General features: G+C 46.9%; 4 protein-coding genes across 6 annotated transcripts in view; 1 reads left to right on the top strand and 3 right to left on the bottom strand.

Annotated features, from left to right (window-relative positions):
- The window catches only part of GDPD1 (glycerophosphodiester phosphodiesterase domain containing 1), a 16675-nt gene extending 6743 nt beyond the window's left edge, over nt 1-9932 (bottom strand). Inside the window, 5 exon segments of the mRNA XM_027660321.1 lie at nt 485-665; nt 1202-1247; nt 1892-2027; nt 5401-5443; nt 9668-9932. Of these exon segments, the coding sequence (XP_027516122.1) occupies nt 485-665; nt 1202-1247; nt 1892-2027; nt 5401-5443; nt 9668-9803 (542 nt within the window). The 5' untranslated portion in view covers nt 9804-9932.
- A 1343-nt stretch (nt 9933-11275) lies between these two features.
- SMG8 (SMG8, nonsense mediated mRNA decay factor) lies at nt 11276-17450 on the bottom strand. The gene is given in 5 exon segments (XM_027660388.1): nt 11276-12191; nt 12757-13632; nt 14019-14164; nt 14994-16774; nt 16776-17450. Coding segments are annotated over 5 exon segments (3153 nt in total). The 5' UTR covers nt 16928-17450; the 3' UTR covers nt 11276-11993.
- A 113-nt stretch (nt 17451-17563) lies between these two features.
- On the bottom strand, nt 17564-22118 carry PRR11 (proline rich 11). 3 transcript variants are annotated; one of them, XM_027660391.1, is made up of 11 exons: nt 21786-22118; nt 21246-21342; nt 20496-20608; nt 20395-20462; nt 19623-19745; nt 19086-19331; nt 18849-18947; nt 18266-18375; nt 18102-18161; nt 17907-18003; nt 17564-17651 (listed from the first exon to the last, which is right to left on the bottom strand). In XM_027660391.1, exons 2-11 carry the CDS (start codon nt 21338-21340, stop codon nt 17586-17588), a joined length of 1077 nt encoding a protein of 358 aa, XP_027516192.1. In that variant the 5' UTR covers nt 21341-21342; nt 21786-22118; the 3' UTR covers nt 17564-17585. The 3 variants fall into 3 exon arrangements, with proteins under 3 accessions (XP_027516192.1, XP_027516190.1, XP_027516191.1); XM_027660389.1 differs by having other exon boundaries at nt 20395-20608; XM_027660390.1 differs by having other exon boundaries at nt 20395-20608; nt 21947-22118.
- A 436-nt stretch (nt 22119-22554) lies between these two features.
- SKA2 (spindle and kinetochore associated complex subunit 2) overlaps nt 22555-22946 on the top strand; it is a 9218-nt gene continuing 8826 nt past the window's right edge. The window contains 1 exon segment of the mRNA XM_027660287.1: nt 22555-22707. Within this exon segment, the coding sequence (XP_027516088.1) occupies nt 22561-22707 (147 nt within the window). The 5' untranslated portion in view covers nt 22555-22560.

Genomic DNA, 22946 nt, shown 5'->3' with positions numbered 1-22946 from the left:
TCCATATATTTATTAAATATAATTTATATCCATATATTTATAAAATATAATTTATATCCATATATTTATTAAATATAATTTATATCATCTATATATTTTTAAAACTATAAATCTGCTCTCCTTGCTATTTTTCAACCATGCAAATCATTACAGAAAAGGGAGTTCTGGTCTCTCTCCCATCTCAGGATGGTTGTGATGCTTTGGTTGGAAATAAACAGGGGGTTCAGGAGAACAGAAAAAAAGACCATTAAATACCTACAAAAAAACCCCTAAAGAATTTTAAAAGAACCCCACAAGACAAAGAGCATCTGCTGCCTCCAACTCCAAGAAACTCTTCTTTTGGAATGTCAAATACCTACAAAAAACCCCTAAAGAATTTTAAAAGAACCCCACAAGATAAAGAGCATCTGCTGCCACCGATTCCAAGAAACTCTTCTTTTGGAATGTCAGCATCCCCAGGGGTTGGACTCAGTGATCCCAGAGCTCTTTTCCAGCCCAGTTGAGTCTGTGGTTGGGTTCCCTTCCCTCCCAGGTTTTCTCAGGTACCTTTTTGATCAGCACATTGTTGTTCATTTTGATGTCAATGTTGACAGGAGTTGTTGGGAATGCCTCAAACACCTCTTCCAGGAGGGGAATGCGGTTGTCCTTCCCCTCACACTGACACTCTGGGGAAACAAAGTTGTCACTGCTGAGGCCACTTTTAATAAAAGCTGAGTTGTCACAGCACTCCTTAAAACCTTAAAAAACTTTAAAAAGTTACCACATTTTTAAACAAAAAAAAAATTACTTTATTCAACTGAAATTAATTATGACAAGCTCGTTTCCATAACGAAAATGCCCTGAGCAAGTTGCACATTTAGGGTTTAACTTCATGAAATTCAGACATTATTTAGCAGCAGTAGGAGTGCAGGCAATGCTAAAATCCTGAAATAGCAAACACAGCCTCAGTTACCACACACCAAATGCAACGAGATTAATATGAAAAAACACCAAAATGAGAACAAAATTTCCTTCTGAGCTTAAAGTCTTACCTACAGTAACTACTGAGCTGGTTTCTAAAGCTAGGATTGTATTTTAGTTTTAAAACCTACCAAGATGCTGATAGGAGGAAAAACACTTTTATACTACAAAATAGGAAGCTGCCATACTATAAAATGGAAAATTAGTTACTGTAAATTGAACCAGCAAGAGATAAACTCACCTTTTTGAAATGTGACATCCAACTTGCAGAGATACCGTGGAAGTTCCTTAAAAATAAAGGGAAATGGAACAGTAATTCAAATGCAGGGATGTAACCATGACCTTCTCCAAAAAGACCAAAAAAATCTATAATTCATAAGCCATTTATCACTAAAGGCAAAAATAATACTTTTTTTAGTATCTTCTCACCAAAGAAGTGATTTAGTAGCAGCACATTCGGTATTACTTGAATTATTGGCCTTCTTAAATTTGTGTTACCTGCAGCTGAATAAAGCAAAACATTTCCAGATGCCTTCCTGAAAATTCTGAGAATTCCCCTTAAGTATCAGATGGGAAGTTCTGTAAGACAGAACTTGTACCAATGGGATCCATCTACCAGTTTTCCCAGTAAAAATCTGGTCACCCCAGGAGCAGCTTGTTGAGTTACCTTGCTCTGTCATCAGAACAGGCCCAGCTCCAGGGAGCCATTCATCCCACCACAGGGGTTCATCACCCTCTGGAATGTGCCAGGTTTGAGCCTCTGACTGCACAGGGAGCTTGGTGAACTTTGGGTTGGTTTTGGCAAGACAAGGTGAATCCTGCCCCTTGGTTTTGGGGACCAGACACACAGACACAAAACCTTCCTGCCCACCTCAGCCTCTCTAAAAATGCATTTTTAAGCATCTCCCACCACGTTTTCTGCTCAACTCACAGAGTATTTGAGGTCAGAGATGTTGACATCCACTCCCGTGGATCTCTTCAGGTTCTCATCATGGGACACAACCACTTGCTCATCCTTAGTCAGGTGACAATCCAGCTCCAGCATGTCTGTTCCTAAATTAACAGCACTGCAAGAAAACACACGTGTGCTTTGTCCACGTCCAAATCCAACGTGTCATTCCATAAACTGATCCCACTGGAAGCACTTCAGATGCTTTATGATGCAATGGATCCTCACAAGCTTGCTGCAAACAACTCTGCTGCAGTGGGGAGCTGAGGCACGAATAAATAATGAATGAAAGATGGGATTTGAACACAGGAGCTTTGGCTCCATCTTCCATAGGAATCAGCCTATGGAAGCTGTGGATTGCAGGATTGCACTCCTCAAGTATTCTTTCAGAATTTGGAGTGTGATGTTCATTAGTGGCAGCACATTTAGCACTGGAGGAAGTGAGCTGTTGTTTAAGAAAGTAATCAAATTTGTGGGAACAGAAACAACAAATGACAGGGATGTGAAAGCCTTTTTTTTTCTTTTTAAACTTGATTTCCGTCCATTCCTGATTAATGTATCAGGAAATTAGCTGTAGGACTTTCAGGCTCTTGGCTTTTTTGGGTAGCAAAACAACCTTCAAAAAATTATCACTTCAAAGAAAAACTTTTAATTTAAAGAGAAATGGACCACTAAAACACCCGGTCACATTTTTAAATAAAAATAGCTATTCCTGTTCCAATCCACTGCTTTGAAAAGTTCTAATCCAATCCCAGATCCACTCCACAGTAGCTTGGCTCATAGGAGGAGTAAAAAAAGCAGGGAAGTGGCAATAACACTGAGGAAAAATAAGCACAAGAAAGCTCACACTAGAACAGAAAAACTAAGCTTTAGTGCAATGAGAAGGGAATGGCTCATTTAATTAGAAAAGATCCTCAGGAGGTGTCATTCCAGCAGACAGATAAAAGTCTGAACACTTCCTTCCAAACCCTGAGCTGTTCTTTTTATCCACCCATGGGCAAACCTGCAACCCCCCTGAGCTGTGCCTACGTGGGACCCAAAGCTCTGGGACTTCAGTGACAGCCTTTTCCTTATGGGATTTATCATCTCACAGGCCTTAAACATTCACAAATGCAATAAAAACCAAACAAAAATCAGAACATACCCCCCTAAGTGTTTAACACAATTTCTGGTCCAGCTGGGATAACGATCAAGAGGAGGGTTGTCAAATTAAAACCAATTTGTGAATTGTTTTCCAGTGCTGCTAATTAAGAATTAGGAGAGGAACAAAATCCTGTTACATATGGAAGAATCACAGGCTGTTCTGGGTGATTTTTTTTTTTTTCCCTCCTGAGGAAAAGCATCTCCAAATCTGCTGCAGGAGATCTGCCAAACTGGGAGAAGATGTTCCCATCTAGTAGCACATATTATCATTTAACCAGCAAAATTTATTAGAAATATTAGGGCTCGAGAAAGGCAGGGCTGGTGGGAAGGAGGAGAACAACAACTTTCCTTGTTAACAAATTTGGGGATTTGCCAGGCCCTTGCTGCTAAATCAGCTTCCTGAAGTGCTGAGCTTTTCCAGCTGGAAATCAGTTTGTTCTGCAGCTCTGTAATAACATGTCAAATCCACACTGCTCCAGACAAGGCTCCACATTCAGAACCTCATGTGGAGTCAGATCCAGCTGCTCCAGAACTCCAGTTGTGAAGGAGGCTCACATTTGCAAATTAGGACGAGAGTGCTCTTGCTTGAAATTAGTTATTTTAAAATCTAAAACCACCACAGACTCATTTAAATGCAGTATAACATGATTACAGTCCCCCCCCTCCCCCCAAAAAATAAAAAAAATCTATCAGGCATTTTATCATGCAAACCCAAAAATATAGTGTCTCTGGTACAAAGAGCTTTTATTTGATTTCCAGGATATTTGTAAGTTAAGTTAATATAGAACTGGAAATTGCCAATAAGGTCTCCTCCCCCCATACACTTTGTTTCTATACTACTAAAATAATGTCTTCATTATCATGCAACAGTATTAGATAATCTCTAATCACTGTTAAAGTGCAAACAGCATAAATAAAGCTCTTGTCAGTACTTAGATAACTGTAATTAAGGCAAAATCAAGGGCTGCAGACACACATTCTCTTCTGGATTCAGCTACAGCAATAGCCAAATATTCCTGCTTGTCCAAACCTGCAGGAGCAGCTCCTGCAGACACACCCTGTTTGTATTCAGGTAAAATCCCATGGATTAGAAATCCATCAGTTCCCACCAGCCCTCTGAGCCAATCAGGATCATTTCCCACCATCCAGATCAGTGATTTTCTACCCCATTCCTTTTACTTGTGGAGATGGGAATGGGCAGATTGGGAAGCACAAAGGTTTTGCCCCTTCACAGAGGGAGCCAGAATTTCTACTGCCTAACACAAGGTAATTGCTCTGACTGCTTGTCTGGCTCTGAACTTTGCTATTGGCACCTGTGAGGAGTTCAAAAACTGGACCTCAAAGCATTTGTTCCACTACAGCTGTAAAATAATTAAAGTGATCAGAAGAGAGTCAGATAAAAGACTGTATTATCACACAGACTCCTAGCACAGTCCTTGCTCCAAGCACTACAGCTTATTTCTGGGACTGAAACAAAAGTAATTAAAGTGTAACTTCCCTTGCAAGAGCCCTTCATGCAAAGAACCAGCGTGATATTAAATGAAAATTAAGAAATGGTTAAAAAGAAGAAGCAGCACCTCCCAGAAAGGCTGGTAGCAGACTTGAAGAAAGGCAGGCCAGCAGGAAAAAAAGAAAACCACACAAAACTATGCTGGGCTTCCATGGAGATAGAAAAATAGTGCAGCACTTTCTTTTCTTTGGTTGGGAGAGCTGGCACTCCTCAGGCTGCAGGGAAACAGCAAACTGATGAGGCCACTTAGCACAAAGCAAATTATAAAACCCCAAAGAAAACAAAGAGAAGCCCACATAATTTTTTGTCCCTTCTCATTAGCAGCTGGAGTTTGAGATATGCTCCTTTTTCAAATGCCTTTGAGGACCTTATTAGAATTCACTGCTTAAATGCTGGAGGCTTAAAAGGCTTTCTGGTACCAACCCCATTTTAAACCCCTGGGTAAGAGGCTTTCACACATCGTGTGACTGAAGTGTGTGCAGGGGAAAAAACATGACATTTTTAGCTTTATAATGATAAATAAACTAACAGGAGTAATCCCCATTAAACACAGAAGCAGCATTGTCTCCTGTTTTATGAGCTAGCACAGGAGATCAGGCCCCAGGGGTTCTATTTCCATTTGTTCTTGTGCACAGATCCTAATTTGTGGTATCCCAGCTCCTCCTGGTTTAAATGGATGTTTGGCAATCCACAGAAGTCACCCAAAGGAGAGATGACTTTCAGAAATAGGACACTGCACCCCAAAGAGCTGATGGAAGTCCCACCTTCCTTGATTGCTTCCCTCACTAAAGACACTGAGAACACCTAATTTAGGATTACAGCTTCCTTTTGTACTCACTGGTGAAAAGCTGCCATTGTGTTTTCCAGGTTCTCTCCAGCACCTACAGAAATAACAGAAATAAAACATGTATAAAATCCTTCTCCTCCCCTCAACCCCACTGAAAATAAATTTTAAAAACAAATGGATTTTAAACATGTCTATATTTTAAGGCAATATTTGGAGGAATGAGTATGAAGCTCGAGTCAGAAATCCCCGTTGCCACCAACCTACTGGAGAGACAGGACCTTCTCAAGGTAAAACAATTAAAAACAGAGAGAAAAAAAAAAGATAACTCAGTTTGGATTTGTGTGACACTTTGAAAACACAAAACAAAGTGTTTGTTTTACCAGAGGTTCTTCCTCAAAGCCACTGTATTTGGCTGGGACAATGTGCTCCACAGCACATGCAAAAAGTCTATTTGAGAGTTGATGGGAGGAGTAACAAGAGTAAAAAAAAAACTACAGAAAAAGCACCCAAGCCACCCTAAAGCTGATACTCCCTTAATGTATAACCCAGCTGATGCTCAAAGAGGTGACAACCTCTTTTTTTCAGTGCAAGGATATTCCCCAAACAGCACAAATCTGTCAATAAAGGTCTCTGCTGCTGGCAAAGGGAGATTTCCCACAGGAGGAATATGAAACACATCAACTGCTAATAAATGAAAGGACAGACAAATAAAGTTCTCTCTCAGGCAGGAGTAAACTCTGCAACTCCTGAGCCATCATTCTCTGCCTAAAAATCCTAATCAATCAGCCTGATTAGGGAGTGGAAAAGGTTTTGCCTTCTCCCTTCCTCAGAAAATTGGCAGTATTATAGACTGAAAAACAAAACAACCTCCAGAGGATGCATGTGCTGATGAGGATATCTATGCAAATTTTAACTGCTTTTTGACAGTAATGAATGACAGACTTTGTAAACAGCAATTACAAAAGCTCCAATTAAGGCCTTGCCTATTAACAAGACCTCAGCAGGACATACTTACCCAAGTCTGTGTTCAGTTACTCAATGAAAGCAATGCACAACCAGCAATTTAAAATTGTTGGTCTCAGGTGAGCTCCCATTGGGAGGTTTACAAAATGAAAGATTTTAACTCAGAACATAAAGGCAAAATCTGCAGGGTTTAACATAAAACAATATGGTAAATCCACAACAGCTTCTGTGGTTAGACATTCACCAATATTTTGGGCAATTTGATTGCAGACTTAGGAATTGTTCTGGGATAGAGGAGAACATGAAAACCTCATGGTATCCATGTGCTGATTCCCTAAAGATGGGAAAGCCCTGCTGGATGCTTAGTTACCAATTAACTGCAATAATAATAGAGGTGTTTAGATAACTTATCAACTGTGGTAATACAGCCCCTACATCCTGAATTCTAAGAGAGGGAGGGAAAAAACCCGAGTCAGTCTTCAGTTTGTGAACAAAAGAATAACATCCTAACATTCCTGGGCAGAAGTTTTCCAAAAATAAAACCTGAAGTGACTGATGTAACAAGTCACATGTGAGGGAGGTAGGTCTGGTGACTCAAAGGCCTGACTTGGGTCACTGAGGGGAAATGAGGAACAAAGTTGAGACATCAGCTGGAACAGGAATTCTAGATCAGCCAAGTGGCTTTCACAGACCACACCCAGAAGGAGGAACTCCACAACCCAGGGATTTGATGGACTAAATCACCTTCTGTCCTGGGTTGACCAAAGGGTTTCTGACACTTCCTCACTTGCACCTCCACATCCCTTTGCTGTCACATTCCCAGTGAGGAACTGACCTTCCCCAGCGTCCCGTGAGCCAGAATGGGAACATCCACTGGCACATTCCCACTCTGAAAGCACCACCATGGCCAAAGAGGGAGTCAACACCCTGCACTGGCTCGAGGACATGACCCTCAGAGGTTTTTGGGGTTTTCCCCCACAGGAGCCTGCTAGGAAGAACGATGCCAGCAGGTCAAGGGAGGTGATTGTTCCCCTCTGCTCACACAGCTGGAGGGATGTGTCCAGTTCTGGGCTCCAAAGTGCAAGGCACCCATGGATCTACTGGAAAAAATCCAGAAAAGGGCTGTGAGAATTAAGAGGTGATTCTTTTGTACAATGAGAGGCTGAAGGGGGTGGAATTGTTTTGCTCTGTTTGGAAAACAGAGGCCAGGAAGGATCCTACGATGTCTAAATACCGGATGGGAGGGAGTAAAGACAACTGAGCCAAACTCCTCTTGGTGGTGCCCAGGGAAAGGACAAGAGGAATGGGAATAACTTAAAATACAGGAATTTCAGTTTATAAACATAAGAAAAACCCCCCTTTTTGTTGCAAGGGTGATCAAACTCTGGAAGAGGCTGCCCAGAGAGGTTGGGGACCCTCCATCCTTGGATGTAGTCAAATCCCAACTGGACCAGGTCCTGGTCCACCTGCTCTGGTCAGACAAGATCACCTCCAGAGGTCCCTTCCAACCTCAACCATCCTGTGTAAAAAACATAATCCTACCCTGTCTCAAAGACCCTTCAACCCAGGGCTGCTGGCACTGACAGAGGACTCTAACACAGAATATCAGGATTTAATTATTGTTCTCAGAAATGACCAATTTTAAAACGATGCAGAAGTAAAGAAATAACTGAGGGACGAGTCCACTGACGAGCTACGAAATAAGAAAATACTCACACAGAGAAGTGAGTGAAATCAAAACCCTCAGACTTAAAATACTTCACGTGCAAGGTTTCATCTCAGAGAGGAAAAAGCCAAACAAGTTAAGTGTTATCTTGATCTCCCAAGTTAATTGGAGTAATGCAATGGGAAACCTGACACTGCTTCTAAAGCTACAGCATGACTGGAGCCTGAGGAGAACTTAAGTCCCACAGGAATTTATATTACAGGGTAAACACCCCAGAGAGTAAAGAGTAGGTGATCTTCAGCCTGAGCAAAGAGCTGCTGAGATGTTCAGGGCTGTGCTCCTGCCTCGGGTGGATTTCAAAGGATACATGTGGACACAGAACAGTCCACACACCGTGGACTTTGCCTCTGAGTGCCTAAGGAATAATCCCCCCTTAAGTAAGGCTTTCCTGTTGTTCTAATGGAGCTTAGAGCAACTGGCCCAAACAGTTGCATTGGAGGCTTAGGGCTGTGTATCTTAACTAAGGGCCTTGCAAGGAAGTGAGAAGAGAGGATTAAGGAGATCATTCCAAGTCCCAACCAAGTCGCTTGCAAATCACACAAACAAACAGGTAACACCTGAAATTAAGAACTTTGTTCCTTGAAGGAAAGCACATACCTACCAAGAAACAAACAACATATGTATTCCACACCAAAAGGCGCATTTTATGCTATATTTGAAGACTATAAAGAAACTTAAACTGCTGTATAAACAAAAGGAAAGAAATGCAAGTAATAAAAACTATAAAGACCAACTCTAGTTTTTGTATTGTAATGATTCCAGGCAGAGCAGTAAAGGACCGTTGTCTAGAACTGTGATCAACCCTTGCATAAACTGGCTCAGGATATGGTACTGAAAACTGTTTAAACTCAGCCTACCTCCCACAGAATATTAAAAGAAAATTTCTAGAAAACTGACTATTTCCATAGATTGAATGAGGCAGCAGAGAAAAGCACAGAACTGATCTTCACAGAACAGGAAAACAAAACTTGCCGTATTTTTTTTTTTTTTCCTCCCAGTGCTTCGGAAAAGGTGGAAGAAACTTTTAAAAACCTGACTTAGCTATTTGAGACAGAAGCAGCGAGCCAACCCACAAGGCCTTGGCACAAGGAGGGGACAAGACTCTCAACCTGGATCGGTTTTACCAGGGCACTGAAACAGTCACTGCCTGCAACGCCAAGGGGGGCAAGAACAGAGCCACAGCAAACTGTGTTTCTCCTGAAAAGCAGAGAGCAAAGCAAACAGGAGGTCGGAGAAATTAAATTGATCTTTTGCACCTCATCTAAGGCACAGCCAGAGGTGTCTCTGGTTAGGGAGAGAAACAGCAGAATACGGACTCGTTAGAATTAAAAATATACACGTTCGAGAGGGGAACAAAGCGAAACAAAGCTGATTTCGGCCGGCGCCGTTTGATTTCGGAGATTAATTCGGCGCCGAGACGAAGCGCTGGTCAGCAGGTGGCACCTAAAATTAGGCTGCGGGAGGAAGGTTTAAAGGGAGCCCCGCTGCGAGCCACGGGCACAGGGGCCGGGGAGGGAGAGAGCAGCATCCCGGGAATGTGGGGAGCACCGCCCGGGGGCCGCGCAGCCCTGAGGAGCGGCGCAGGGCGGGAAGGGTTCCCTCCCCTCGCCCTCCATCCCCCCCACTCACCGCCGCGGTGCGAGATGTGCCGGCAGCGAAAGCGCTGCCGCTTGGGCCGGTGGAGCAGCCCCGGGCACTTGAGGAGGAGCGCGGAGGTGAGGACGTATCCGCCCAGCGTGGAGAGCACATAGAGCGTGGCCGACATCCTGCGGCTCTGGTCGGTCGCCCCCGTCTGTATCCCGGTCGCCGCCCGGCGCCGCTGCGGGACCCGCAGGCTCTGAGGGAGCGGGAGCCGCTGAGGGAGCGGAGCCTCTGCGCCCGCGCAGCGGGGACAGCGGAGAGCGCAGGCGCGGTGCGCGCCGGGCCGTGAGGCGGGAGCGCTCCCCTCAGCCGCCGGCGGCTCTTGTCGAAAACCACTTCGCCAAGCGCCGCGGGCAATTCTTGTTTAAATTAGATTAACGCGCTTTAATTTCCCCGTCTCGCCGTCCCCGGCGGTGCCCTCCCGCTGGGCAGGTGGAGGGATGTGTTTTTTCCACGCCCAGCGCCCGCCTGGCGGCCCGGATCGTCGCTGTCAAAAAAACCCCCCACTTGGCAAATGGTGGGGGCAGTTCTCAGTTACACTCTTCAATTTCCCACCTCGCTGCCGCTGCTCCCTCCTTGCAGGCGGAGGGATGTGATTTCCCCACCCAGCCCCTCAGAGATGTCGTATTCCAAACAGGAGGGGGGCATTTTCCCCATCCAGCCCCTCAGAGATCGTAGAACGGTTTGTGTGGGAAGGGATCTCTGAACATCATCTAGTCCAACCCCTAATGTATTCCCAACGGGAGGGATGCATTTCCCACGCCCAGCCCCTCAGAGATGTTTTATTCCAAACAGAAGGGATGTGTTTTTCCCCACCCCAGTCCCTCAGAGATGTCATATTCCAGACAGAAGGGATGCGTTTTCCCCAGCCAGCCCCTCAGAAATCACGGAATCATAGAATGGTTTGGGTTGGAAGGAACCTTCAAAGATCATCCAGCCCAACCCCTAATGTCATATTCTGAACGGGAGAGATGAGTTTTCCCAACCCAGCCCCTCAGAGTTGTCATATTCAGAATGCGAAGGATACGATTCCCTCACCCAGCCCCTCAGAGATCATGGAATCATAGAATGGTTTGGGTAGGAAGGGATCTCTAAACATCTAGTTCAACCCCTAATGTCATAGTCCTAAAGGGAGGGATGCATTTCCCACACCCAGCCCCTCAAATATGTCGTATTCTGAGTGGGAGGGATGCGTTTTCCCCACCCAACCCCTCAGAGATGCCATATTCCAAACGAAGGGATGCATTTTCCACACCCAGCCCCTCAGAGATGTCATCTTCCAAGCAGAAACCAGGTCTCGAATCCGGTCATGCAGTATAATTATTGTACTATAGCAAACTGGCAAATTAAATTTTGTGCACATGCTAATTAGAAATAAATATTCTAGAAATTAAATTAGGTCTCAGCATACAGGCGCTGTCGCTAGTACATCTTACCTTGGCAAAAGTTACAAGTTGATTTACTGTGGCTAATTTTTTGGCACAGTGACAGCCACAGTGATGTTCACAGGATTTAAGTTACCCTTCAATACATCATGTAGTGTTCTACAATTAACCAAACTCCCTCAATTTGTGGTTCAAACTGGACCAAACCCACCCTTTTAGCAACCAAAAGTCTGTTTAATCACTAAAAGTCAGGCTATAGAGACAATTAAGCTGCAGTTTTTTATGGAGAACCAGCTTATCTACCTCTGCATTTTCCAAAAATTTACAAGCAGCTTCAGTTTCCAAAGAGATCTGTTAATCCAAAATATGAAATTAAGTTGGCCTTTTAACAAAATCTAATTGATGAATACAAATAGTGTAAAACTTGATATAGGTAAGTGGTTTCCGGCTGTTAGTACACATCAGAACTGCAGTACCTTTTTTTAAAGACAAATTATTTCTCCCATTATCACATTAAAAGCATCTATTGTTTAGAAGAAGAGAAAAATTCTGCTCATCATTGACTCAATATGACACAGGAAACTCTTGATTTCAGGCAATGCTAATTTTTAAACATCCCTAAGTATTTACGTACAAAAATAGGATGGGGAAAAGCACTATCATCAAAACATCTAGTAATACAGGATCAGTACTTTATGAAAACCAGCATTTATTTTTTTACATATGAAAACTCAATAAATGGAAAATTTACACGTCTCAGATTCCTTTTTCTGCTTTGATATCAGACTTTATTTTCAGTCTGTGTTCCAGCGAGATACAGTGGGGCTTCACACAATCGCAGTGACACCTCTTGGGCAACACGACCCAAAATCCAGGAGTTGGACTGAAGATGGTCTTTTTAACCTAAAACAAATCTACCAGGACAACTCTTATTGTGTAACTGCTTTCAGTATTCCCCGGAGAACTTTGTAGCTCATTAACTGTTGGCTTTCTTTGGGAGGAAAGCAGGGTCCACGTTCCGTCACGTAGGCGTAAGGAAACCTGAGCACCCACAGTCCATCAGAGGGAAGGGTAATTTCCTGCTTCTCAGGGTAAAATATAGGACAGGGTGGTGGCCCTGGTTGAACCTAAAATCAAAAGGAAACGTGAGTAGATAATCAAACATCATTACTACCTTAAACAGGAAAAAAGTGCAAATGGAGTTTTTCTCCATTTTTTAAATACACATTTGAAAACGGTGACAAAATCTCCAGTTAAAAAAAAACCCCAACACTTTTTCACCTCCCGAATTCAAACTGTCACTAATGATAATTAATCTCAGCCATGAGTCACTGACATTTAAAATGATAAACTCATTCTTACACAGTCATTACTCACTTGTTATCTTTTTTTTTTTTTAAAAAAGCCATCATTACAGTAGGGAATGCCAAGAACTCATCTTTGATAAAACTTTCTTTAAACTTAGTTTAGGCAAAATATAAAGCTGGCATAAGCCAATCTTGAACTTTAAAAACTTAAGTTTAAAACAGATAATTTTGGTTGTTAATGCCTTAAAGAACTTGGCTGAAGTTGGTTTGAGTTGAAGTTTCTTGACACCGTTTCCCTGTCACCCTCATGCCTTCCAGTCCTGCATCAATGCTGCCACAGCCACCCCTGCCTCTGCTGTTCCCAGATTCCCTCTTCCCTCCTTACCTGAGGCGTTAACGTGATCTGCAGCGGAGCATCGGGAACCACCACAAAGAGCCTCATGAACTGGGCATAGTGTGGTTTGAGGCCTCGCCCCTGGGTGGAGGACAGGATGTACAGTGGCATGTCGGAATTGAGGGCTTTGATGGCAGATTCCTTTGGCCCCCCTCCCATCACCTTCATGACTTTATCGGGCCCCGAACACATGAACCTCCTCCCACGGGCATCTTCGTACTCAAACCCCACGAAAGCTCGGGCGATGTCGTCTCTCCGCCTCCCTCTTCCCATCACAACCGCGCTCCTTTTTCCAGGAACAGCCTTGTTGGGTGCAGGCCAGGAATTGGTATCCAAGTCTCCTTCATCTTCGGTTCTCGTCCTGATGACGATGTCCCAAGGCATTAAATAGTTTGTTCCCGGGATAAAGCCTTGTTGATCTAAGCCAGTGTGGAAGTTATAAGCCTTAGCAGGCCCCAGCTTAACCAGTGACCAGCTGGAGAACTTGGGCAGGAGGCCTTTGGGGCAGTTGGAATGGAGCATCCCGGGGAGGTACTCGACAGTGGACGCCTGGCGATCCACCAGGCTCGGCCTCTTCTCACTTTTGGAGTCCCCGCTCTGGCCGTGACTCTCTGCATTGTCCCCTCCACCCTGGGCATCGGGGGGGTAAGTGCCCAGGCTGCCCGTGGACTGGCCCAGGCTGAGGGCTAAGCTCAGGCCTGTGCTCTCTCCCTGAGTCTGAGGTTCTTTCTCCTTAAGTTTCTCAATCTCGCCCTCTGGAGGGGCAGGCGAGGACTCATCCCGAGCAGGCGCCGGATCAGGTGTGCTCGGCTGGAATATGGGAAAGTTGATGTGCTCCAGTTTCCCACAGCACTTTTCTTCCAGTAGCTACAAGAAAGAAAATGCGGTTAACTACACCCCTCCTCACCCCTGAGATCAGGGAGTTCAAAGTCACAACATTCAGCAGCTACAAATAAGATTCAAGAGGTTTGAGCTATGTGAGAACCAAAACAGTGACGGGTACATGGCCCACAGACCTGATTATTTAAAATCCACATGAACCAACACACTCAAAGTGTAAATAGGTGTGTAAACAGGTGTTCCTGTGTGTGTGCACCGGTGAGGACTGGAACTGCCCACTCTGCTCAGACAATTTCTGCTCCCAGAAACACCTTCCCCAAGCAACAAGGTGATAAGGTTAAGAGGAAACTCGCGGTCTCTTCAGAATACAGACTCTGCTGATGAAACAAAAGCAACAACAGACCTACAGTTACCTGGTAAAAATCATAATTAGCTGCTTTGATATCAAAGGGGTCCTCCCGAGGAGCTTGTTTCCTTCCACAGTTACAGGCCCCGGTGGAACGAGCCCGGCTGTTGTGGTACAGGATGGGAGGATTTCTGTCTGCTTCTGGTTTTTCCCCTGAAAGCAAAAAAATCAATCAAACCCTGGGTAAATTGCTCTCCACTTCTAGAGATTAATTCCCTTCACCCTCTGCTTCATCCTTCTTAATACACACACACAAAATGATTTGCCAGCAGTTTGTCAAGCAATTCCTCCCCTTCCCCCTTTTAACACAAAGTTCCAGTGGAGGTTATACCACTAAACTGAATCTTGTTTTCACAACTTCTTCCTAAAAGGCTCAAAGTTCTTCTGCCTGCAATAAACACACATCAGACAGTTTGACCCCTTCCTTGATTGCCATCAACCAAGTTATTTAAAACAAAGGGGGGCACTTATTGCTTCCTAGAGAAAGTTTGTTCTCTTACACACCTCTTATTAGAAGGATTTCAGCGTGATGCTTCTAATTAGCAAGACAGAATCAGAGTGACCACTAAAATTAGAGTTACTAAAACTAGAGTGATCACTAATTTAGAGTTGCTAAAATTAGAGTTACTACTAAAATCAAAGTTATCACTGACAGTGGACTGTATGGCTCCCAAACATCATTAATTTCCTAATGTTTGGCTCCCAAGCATTATTCAACATAAGGGAAACCTACACAACAGCTCTGCTGTAATCCCTCAAACCAAAGATGATCACGGAATCACTGAGGTTGGAAAAGACCTCTGAGATAACTGAGTCCAACCTTTGTCCCATCACCGCCTTGCAACTAGACCAGAGCACCCAGTGCCACATGCAAGCTACAAACTTTCATCTTCCTCAAGGTGCCAGAGTCGGTGTTTCAGCCTTTTTAAAGCAGATACAAAAAACCAAACCACGAAACCCAACCACAAGTGAGCATCTCTACCTGCTTTTGGGAGCAGATGGAACTTGTGCACGCAGTGCTGGTCCGTCAGGCTCCGCTCCTCGCAGAGCTGGTGCCCGTTGCTCCAGAACTTGTAGCAGTCCTCGTTGAGCTGCATGGCGTACTTGTGGAAGGCCGGGCCCCGGGCGTGCTGGCTGTACACCCGCAGAGCCTGGGCCAGCTGGTTCTTGTGCACTGTCATGGTGTAATTGTGGGGCAGGTTGGACTGGTAGGCGCTGTGGGCCATGGGCAGAGCCTTCTGGCAACGGTTCTCTGAGAACTTGGTGTCTATGTCTAAATAGCCTTCCAAGACTTTGATGCTGCTCATGATCTTGGAGCTCAGCTCCCCGGAGGTCGGGTCGTCGTCTTTGCCCTCGATGGTCACCTCGTACAGTTTCAAAGCTGCAGTGACCCACTTTTGGTAGGTCGGGAGCTCGAAGTGGGAGGGCTGCGGGTTCCTCCCCACGCTGTCATCGAAGCCCTTCTTGCTGAGCACCAGCTCCACGTGCTGCCACAAGAACTCCTTGAGGGTGCAGTCCACGAGCTGCCCAGAGGAGCTGGAGCTGGAGCTGCTGCTCTCTGCGTGGAAGGAGAGCTGCTGCCGGCCGTGCCGCATCATCTGGTACCTCCTGGGCCCGGACAGCGTGGGAGTCAGCAGCGAGTCGGTCTCCCTCATGGTGCAGTTGCTCCTGAGCTGGTCGAGAAGCATGGCCACCGGGTCATCTCCATCCTGGGGCCCCCCAGCCACGATGTACACGAAAGCCTGGTTGGCAGGCACGGTGAACAGGCAGTTGATGCTCTGGTTGGTGAGCACCCTGCTCTTGCGGAAGATGCGGTAGATCTGATCCTCCAGAGCGTGCTGCAGCCTCCTCTTGGGGGAGTGCTTCTTGGGGGGTGGCTTTTCCAGGTGACTGCAGGGGTCCTGGCCCCTGCTGGGGAGGGGATCCACCTTCAGAGCCCCGTTGAGCTGGAAGAGGAAGAGGAGGCGCGGAGGGCACGGCCTGCAGTTGAGCTTCCACTCCTTGCCCACCGGGCAGTCCTTGATGGCAGCCTTGAGGGAGGGCAGCACCTTCTGCCGCAGCCCGTCCAGCGCCCTGAACACGCGGTCGTAGGTGATGTCGAAGGAGCAGGTGGGATGCACCAGCAGCAGGATGTGGCACACGGAGAACAGGTAGAGGAGACTCAGGCAGTGCAGCTTCTCCTGGTGCTTCCAGAACTCGTGGGCCTCGGCGTGGGGCAGCGGGGCCGGGCCTCCCGAGGGGTGTCCGGGCCCAGCCTCCCTGTTCTCGGCCGCGGTGAGGTCCCCGCAGGCGCGGAGCAGCTGCGGCGTGTCGCAGATGGAGGTGAGCACCAGGTACAGCACGCGGCTCTCCTGGCTGTAGTACGCCTGCAGCTGGTTGTAGTCCTTGCTCGCCGGGTCACCCTCGGACCCCGCCGCGCCGTCCGCCGGCTCGGGATCCTCCTCGGGGAACAGCGGGAAGACCTGCCGGTCACACACGGTGCTCACCAGGGCCTCCTTCTCGGAGCAGAGCTGCAGCGCCGTCTTGCCGAAGATGCCCACCACGCACACCTCCTCCTCGCCGCCCGCCGCGCCGCCCGCCTCGGCCGCCAGCAGCAGGTCCCGCAGGCTCATGGGCCCCACGGCCGAGCCCATGGCCCCGGGGGCACCGCCCGGCAGCGGCATCCCCCGGATCCAGCCCCAAACCCGCTCCTGCTCCCGCCCGGAAGCGGCGGAGCCCCGGCCCCGCTCCCGGCCCCGCGCATGGGCGGCCCCGCCCCGGGGAGCGGCTGGGAACGGGGTGGAGACACCGGGAGAGGGTGACACGGAGGGTTGGACAGCACGTCGTCCACCCTGGACAGCTCTGGTCCCCAGCGAGCGCGGGGCGGGATGCGCTCCCCCAGACCGGGATGCAGTGCCACGAGGACTCGCATTCCATCGCCAGCCCGTGTCCTGACCCGGGTCACAGCACAGGCACATCTCCCCACCCCCCCAGCTCTTAAACTTGACTTTGAAGGAGTCTTTGAGTTACTTTGCCTTTAATCAGTTCAGCCTTTAACAGTGACCTGACCCCAGCCAGAAGCAATACACAGTGCAATTGCCTTGTATATTTGTAGCCATAGAACCAAGCTGGTTGCTGATTCCTGCAGCTTTTCCATTTAATAATATTAGTGCATTAAACTGTTGCTTTTCTTTGAAGCTGTACAGTTACAGTGTAGTTAGTGTTTGTTTAAATATATATATATATATAAAAGATGTATAAACAATACTGAATTTCATCAAACAATAGGTACTTGTATGACAAGCAGCACCAGTGTTGGGAGCATAATAGTCCCTGCTTCAGCAGCAGCCAGTGGTCAAAGGACTTGGGAAATTTCATGCTTTGTTTCCATTAAGAATGAAGATGCAACCAGATTGAGACATTATGAAATATAAAAAGTAAAATCTGCTTGACAGGGTTTCATAATATCCTGTTCTCATGTGCACTTACAAATACATGTGCCTGAGCGTGATAAAAATGGGATTCAAAAGGGAAATCCAATTCAAATCCCGACAACAAATGAAAAATACATTGTTCCATAAACCTACTTTCCTTTTTACTTTTCATCAAAGCTGTTTGCAGCACTTAACCGGGCAGGGGAGGGACTCTTCGGATGAGCCATCTGTCAAAACAAGGGAAGGGTCAGAACTTGGATATCTGAACTAATTGTGACTGAGCTAAAACAGTGCTGACACCATAAAACAACCAGAGCAAGTCATTAAAATAAAAGACATTATTAACCCTCAGATTTTGTTCTTCTGCAAAGTGGAACTATGAATTTCAAAGTCGTATGGACTGCACTGTAGGGAAAAATCAGTAGGAAATTCTATGGATTTTAAAGCCAATTTATTGTTCCAAAAGAGAGAGAGTGACTTGCCTGGAATTTGCGTCGCAGTGCCTGTGTCATTATTGGTGTCAACCCAGAGCCACATTCAGTGTTTTCTTTATTATTTAGAGGAGTGCCACCAGGACTTCTGGAAAGATTGGACACAAGGGGAATTATTATTATTAGTTCTTTATTTTTTTTCTAGATTAAAAAAAAAAAGAATCCAGAAAACAGGAAGGAACTTACCTTTGTATATTGACTTTCTTCAGATGTTTCCGAAGATCAATCTGATTTTTAGGGGGAGTACTGATAGAACAAAACAAATAAAATATTTTCCACTCTGTAAACCATGTTAATCACTGTTTAAAACAGAAAAATCTAATATCAAAGAAAGGAAGAAAGGATCTTACATTAAGGAATTTGTGATGTGAGCTGATGGCTTGGATTTAGGTCTCAAACTAATACTCTGTAGATCTGAGACTGTAATTAATGCCCTGCGTGGCTTCCCTGGTGATTCTGCCTAAAGCAAGGAAAGAAATGTCACCACAAATAAAACTTTAGAACGTTTCACTAACTTCAAATCTGTTTAATACTTATACTCTGAAAGATTTTTGTGGTTTATGACTTTTATGCTTTTTTTGAATTATTAAGATTTGAACGTGTCTTGGATTACAAATAGATTTCGCAAACAATATTTCAGCTGGGCAAAGAAAACCCAAAACCTACTGATAACAGACATAAATCTACAGGAAAGCTCCATGGCCTTCATGTAAAATCAGAATTGTCCTGCCTGCCAGAGGTGGGTCTCTTCATTCCTTCCCTTCAAGTGCCCAGGTGCAGAATTAGAATGGTTACGTGAAACTTTGGAAGAGAAGAACTAATTTACTGAAAAATTTCTATGAAGAGGTAAGACAAGCAGGAAAGGCACCATTTCCAGGGTGGAGTTTGCCTCGATGCACTGTCACCTGGTTATCCCTGTCCCCTCCAGTCTACCTTGTCCATTCTCAGGTTGCTGTTTGTCTTCTTCAGCTTGACATTCAGGAGGTCTTTGAGCGTGATCTGCATCGGCCCGTCCTTCTTCACTGGTGGTGCCTGAAAACAAAGGGGTTTGGAAGGGGAATCAGGATTGCCAGGTGACTGACTGCTCACAAACACACACATTCCTGATGGATCCAGGCCCAAAGAACCCAGGCACCAGGGAAAAAATAGAGGAGCCTTCTGAGTCCTTACCAGAGGTGCCTTGGAGCCAGTGCCCCGTTTGAGGAGGAGAGGTGCTGGAGGCAGTTTTGGTGGGGGCAGTGGTGGTGGTGGAGGAGGAGGGGGAGGAGGAGGAGGTGGAGGAGGAGGAGGAGGAGGAGGAGGAGCAGGCAGTGATGCCAGCAGGTCCATCTGTGTCTGTACAGGACCACCCAGGACTGGTTTGTGACACCTTTGGCAAAGAGGATTTTCTGGAGACAAAGCTGCAGTTCCGTTCATCTGCAAACGACATAAATAAACAAGAGGACATTAAATCCACTGGCAAAAGGAGATGGAATTTTAGAGAACAAAGGTTCTGGCTGAAGTTGATCTGTACAGGCACAAGAGCTCTTTAGGAGGCTCATCAGCAAACCAGTTCCCTCTGACTGTGAGGAAACTGCAGTTCAGCAACACTGAATTCAGGAATGCCCTGTGAGAACCCTTCAGATTTCAGAGCTTCTGCACTGACCACAGTTCCTTACGTACCCACACAGACAAACATTACCCTGCCCCACCGGGACTGGCACTGACCTGGAGTGTTTCTTGGAGCTTGGAAAATTCACTTTCCAACTTTTCCAGCTGCTCTCTCAAAGCATTTAGTTCCCTTAAGTAGATTTGTGACGGAAATATGGTGTCTTTGACCACTCTAAAACTCTGAGCATAAAAAGAAAGCACATCAGTGTTTTCACCAGCAGGTTCTGTTTCCAGAGACAGGGCTGTGATTACTATGGAAAGTTCTATGGCAAGGTCTTATTGCAGCCCATGGAAAAGCACAACAGGAAGATACAAAATTTCATCAAATAGTTCTCTGACAGGAACCCAAGGAGTGACTTTCTAAAAGAACTTTAACTTCATCTAGGAATTCTAAAGTAAAATCCACATTTGACCTGAAAAGCTCAAAAAATCATTTCTATGCTATGAAAGAAAAACCACAGCCTTTGTCACTTTAAATCCTGCTGATATTCCAATAAAAAACCTAAAATTACACATATGCAATGGGCATATGGTGGGATTCTTGGGACTGCCCAAGGAGTTGGACTTGGATGATCCTTGTGGGTCCCTTCCAACACAGGATATTCTAGGATTCTATGATTTAATGTCTTGGCACATCTCATTATTCATTCCTTCAACAGTAAACACTTAACATACTTTATATGTTTCAATACACTGTTTCAATGTTTCAATAAATACACTTTAGATAACTAAATGTACAGCTCAGCTCTCAGATCTCCCCGTGTATCCTGTGTCTGAGCACAAAGAACCACCTCACACATGGCTCAAAATGGAGAAACACAAACTGTACCTGTGCAACTGTGTTCTGGCCCCACCAATACAGAAACGATGCTGCTGATTCCAAGGGTTTTACCACATTTTTTGCTGCTGATTCCAAGGGTTTTATCACATTTTTTGCTGCTGATTCCAAGGGTTTTACCACATCTTTTATGCTGGGCAAGGCTGATGGCCAGAGGGAGCACCTTGGGACAGGTGTTGTGTTCAGAGGGAGATCAGCTGGTGACCTGCAACAGAACATTTCAGAGTAAGGCCAGAATTATATTTGTCATTTCAGCCTCTAATAAAGTTAACTGTGACCAGTCATCTGGAAATTATAAGTAGAAATGGCAGGTAACAAGAGAATAAATGTGACCAGAGAAACCAGGAGAGGCCAAGATACATTTCAATAAAGGGAGAGGGTGGGCAATAATATTTGAAATCAGTTTTTATTCAAATTGCCTTTCCTGGTTATTAAAGTTAGTCATGGAATCACTGAGGTTGGAAAAGACCTCCAAGATCATCATGTCCAACCTTCAACTGAGTAACACCAAAGCACACCACAAAGTGCCATGTCTGCTTGTCAGCTGAACACTTCCAGGGATGGTGACTCCACCACTTCCATGGGAAACCTGTTCCGGTGCTGAACCAGCGAAGAAGCTTCTCCTAATATCCAACCTGAAACTCCCCTGCCACAACCTGAGGTTGTTTCCCCTTGTAAGTGCTCAAGATGATCCACGAGATGAAGTTATTCCACAGCACCCCTGCCAGGATGGAGACAGGCTCCAAACGCAATTCTATTCCCTCAGTTCCATGAGGATTTGGGAGCAAACAACAAAACCCAGGAGTTGGGTGAAAAGGCAGAGCTCAAGCTGAGCCTCTTACCTTGGGGAAGGACAAACTGAGCCCTGGGGCTTTGCAGCATCTCTCTTTTGTTTCAGGGCTCTCCTTTTTTGCCTGCATCTCTTACGCTTTGCCATTGCTGTTAAAACAGACACATTTAAAATGAATGTCCAGAGACCAAATTACACACTGGGGCAGAGCTGCCACCCAAGAGAATAACGTGGGCAGCACCCCTGGACATCCAGGCAGAGGTTATTCACAGCTGCCTTGCTGCAAGCATCACATAATGCTGATAAAAAAATATATCCTTAAGTTCTTATGTGCCACAGGGATGTCTTTGTACCCGAGTAGAGAACAAAAAAAAGCACCATTTTATAATGGGCTTCTTTCCTCCTATTTATGTAAGAAATAAATATTATAAAGAAATATAATTATTGTACATAATTAGAATAAATATATTAATATATAGACATGGTAAATAGAAATATATAGCTATATTAAATAGTAACATATGGGTATAATAAATTATAAATATAGTTATAACAAATATAAACATTAAAATTATCGATATATTAATTATACCCAGTTTTTCTTTATCTTGAAGCGACAAACCCTGAATTTCGGCAAAACGACGCTTGTGGAGAACGGAGGCAGAAGACACGAAGACAAGGCCCCGGGACGGGCCCGGTCGGTCCCTCACCGGTGACCCCGCACCGGGGCGCGGGGGCTCCTCACACACAGACCTGTGTGGGTGTCCCCCGGTGCCGGGGGGTGTCTCAGCAGGCCGGGGGTATCCCTTGTGCCCCCCAGGATCTGGGAGGTGTTCCTGGAATCGGGAGGTGTCCCGAGGCCGACCCGTCCCCCCCTCCCCCCGGCCGCTACCGCCGCCGATTCAAACCGATCCCGGCGGCGCGCTCAGCCAATGGCAGCGCCGCTCTCAACCGCGGCCCCCACGCGGCGCGTGTAAGCCGCGGGGGGGTTGGCCCCCGCGGCGGGCCCCCCCCCCCCCCCCTTCACCGGAGCGGGGCCGGCGCTGCCCCCGCCCCGTCCCGGGCGCCGCCATTGGGCGAGCGGGTCCGGCACCGACAGTCAGCTGCGGGCAGCGCTCGGCCGGGCAAGGCCGGTGGGGCGAACGAGACGTAACAACAGCTCCGCCGGGGGCACCGGAGGGACCGGGGTTGAAGCTGGGGGGGGGGGGGAGGGAGGTGACCAGGGCCCGCCCCGCCAGCGGCGCGCGCCCCGCCCCGGCCAATCACCGCCCGGAGCCCACTCCGGGCCAATCAGCGCCGCCGTACCTCGGAGCGGGTTTACATTCCCGCCGGGCCAATGGCGAGCGCGCTCGGCGCGCCGCGGGCCAATGGGGGGCGCGCGGCGAGTGACAGCTGGCCAATGGGCGGCGGCGGCTCTCCCGTGCGCCGCGCGGGGGGTGGGGATCTCCCCGCCGCCGCCTGAGGAATGTCAACTATTCAACATGGAGACGGCGGTCGCCAGGCTCGAGGCCATGGTGAGGGCGGGCGGCGGCCGCGCTCGGGGCCACCCGCGCCGCAGGGCCGCCCGCCGGCGGCGCCTGGCGGGACGCGGGGCCTCCGCGGACAGGAGGAAGGGAGGGGAAGGCGGGGAGAGCACGGGCGCGGCGCGACGAGGAAGAGCGGCCGCTCAGCCGCGCCCGCCGCTCCGCATCCGGGCCCTGAGCGCGGCCCGCGCCGCCCTCGGCTGGACGCCCGGCGGGCGCGTCCGGGTCAG

Source organism: Corapipo altera, unplaced genomic scaffold (assembly GCF_003945725.1).
Source record: "Corapipo altera isolate COAL_440 unplaced genomic scaffold, ASM394572v1 271, whole genome shotgun sequence".
NCBI classification, from domain to species: domain Eukaryota; kingdom Metazoa; phylum Chordata; class Aves; order Passeriformes; family Pipridae; genus Corapipo; species Corapipo altera.
The sequence above is the reverse complement of the archived record's forward strand: the minus strand, read 5'-3'. Positions and strand labels throughout refer to the sequence as shown.